This window comes from Antrostomus carolinensis, unplaced genomic scaffold, assembly GCF_000700745.2.
Source record: "Antrostomus carolinensis isolate BGI_N321 unplaced genomic scaffold, ASM70074v2 scaffold16691, whole genome shotgun sequence".
In the NCBI taxonomy this organism is placed as follows: domain Eukaryota; kingdom Metazoa; phylum Chordata; class Aves; order Caprimulgiformes; family Caprimulgidae; genus Antrostomus; species Antrostomus carolinensis.
Genome location: NW_010293672.1, coordinates 15469 through 16768, shown reverse-complemented (window position 1 = coordinate 16768; position 1300 = coordinate 15469). Strand labels below are relative to the sequence as shown.

The 1300-nt window shown below is 40.5% G+C and overlaps 1 protein-coding gene across 1 annotated transcript in view; it reads left to right on the top strand.

The window, feature by feature from the left end:
- The window catches only part of TRAF3IP2 (TRAF3 interacting protein 2), a 19359-nt gene extending 18471 nt beyond the window's left edge, over window positions 1–888 (top strand). The window contains 1 exon segment of the mRNA XM_010177373.2: window positions 422–888. Within this exon segment, the coding sequence (XP_010175675.2) occupies window positions 422–568 (147 nt within the window). The 3' untranslated portion in view covers window positions 569–888.
- Window positions 889–1300: the final 412 nt, after the last annotated feature.

Sequence of the window (1300 nt, the reverse complement as noted above, 5' to 3'; positions counted from 1 at the left end):
CTTTCCCTATCAATTCTCATCTCAAGGTTGAACATGTTGTGTGGATCCTTCAGCAGCTACTAAGATGGCAGCCTTTCCCTGGTAGGGGCACTGAATGTCTCCCTTCTCTTCTCAATGTTTATTTTCACGAGCCTTTAGCTGCCTGTCACTGAGATCAGAATCTCTTTGAAACACGGTGAAATTAGCCAACATGATGGCAGAAAAGAAGGAGAGACAGGCAAGCTGTGAGATCACACCAAGTTCATTTACTTAGGAACCCAAATACAATTCTGAAGCCAAATTAAAATTTCTTGTTGTTACGGGAAGTGCCTAGAACAGACAAAATGAAATCTTGCTTGGCAGGCTTTGATGGAATCTGCAAGGTTCTGGTACAGATTCAGGAGAATTTATGGGATTTCACTTTTTTTTCCTTGTTTTTCAGGAACACGTGCCTACCTGGCTGCAGAACACTCACATTTATAACTGGCCAAAGAATAAGAAGAACATCCTTTTGCGGTTACTGAGGGAGGAGGAATACATTGCTCCTCCAATAGGGCCTTTACCAACGCTCCAGGTTGTGCCGTTATGAACGTTATTACTTAAGAGTGCACGACAAGCAGTTGTTAAAGGGTTGTTCTTGGCAGGGAGCCAGCGCTCTTCCAGATGGCTCTTTTTGATGACAGAAGAAACTCTTTCTGCTAAAGGAATTGGTTGTCTTGGGTAACTCAGGGTCAGCTTGTTCTCTACCATGTTAAACATCCGTTTCTGAAGCTGATGGAGCAGAACACTTTTCCCTAGATTTTTAAATAAGCTGCAAATGGAAAGAATGTCCAGTTTTATTTTAACAACTGTTTTTAACAGATTCCTTTGTTAGTCAATATAGCAAACAAATACCAGAAATAATGTTGCAATAAGTGTAAAATAAAAATTACATCCTCCTTTTTGCTCAGGGTTTCTTTAAAGATATTCCTGCCTTGTATAGCGTTATTGAACAGTTAATTTGTATATACACTATTAAATATATTGGCCTTTTGTAAGGCAACCTTATATATTGCATCAGCTTTTATTATTGCTGGGAACAAGGGAAGAATGGTAACTATTGGGTAACGCAAGTTTTCCTTAGCCTGTCTTGCACAAAGACACTGTCTTCAATTAGAGGACTCTCAGATCTGAAATCTCTGGAGTTCCATTTCCTTACAGCTCAGCCCCTAACACCTTCAGCATGTTGCAGCAATAGTCCACAAAAGGAGAGCTAAATGCATGACTACGTGTGTGCTGTCAGTGCCATGGAACGCTGCAGTATTTTTTACAGCAGGCCTTT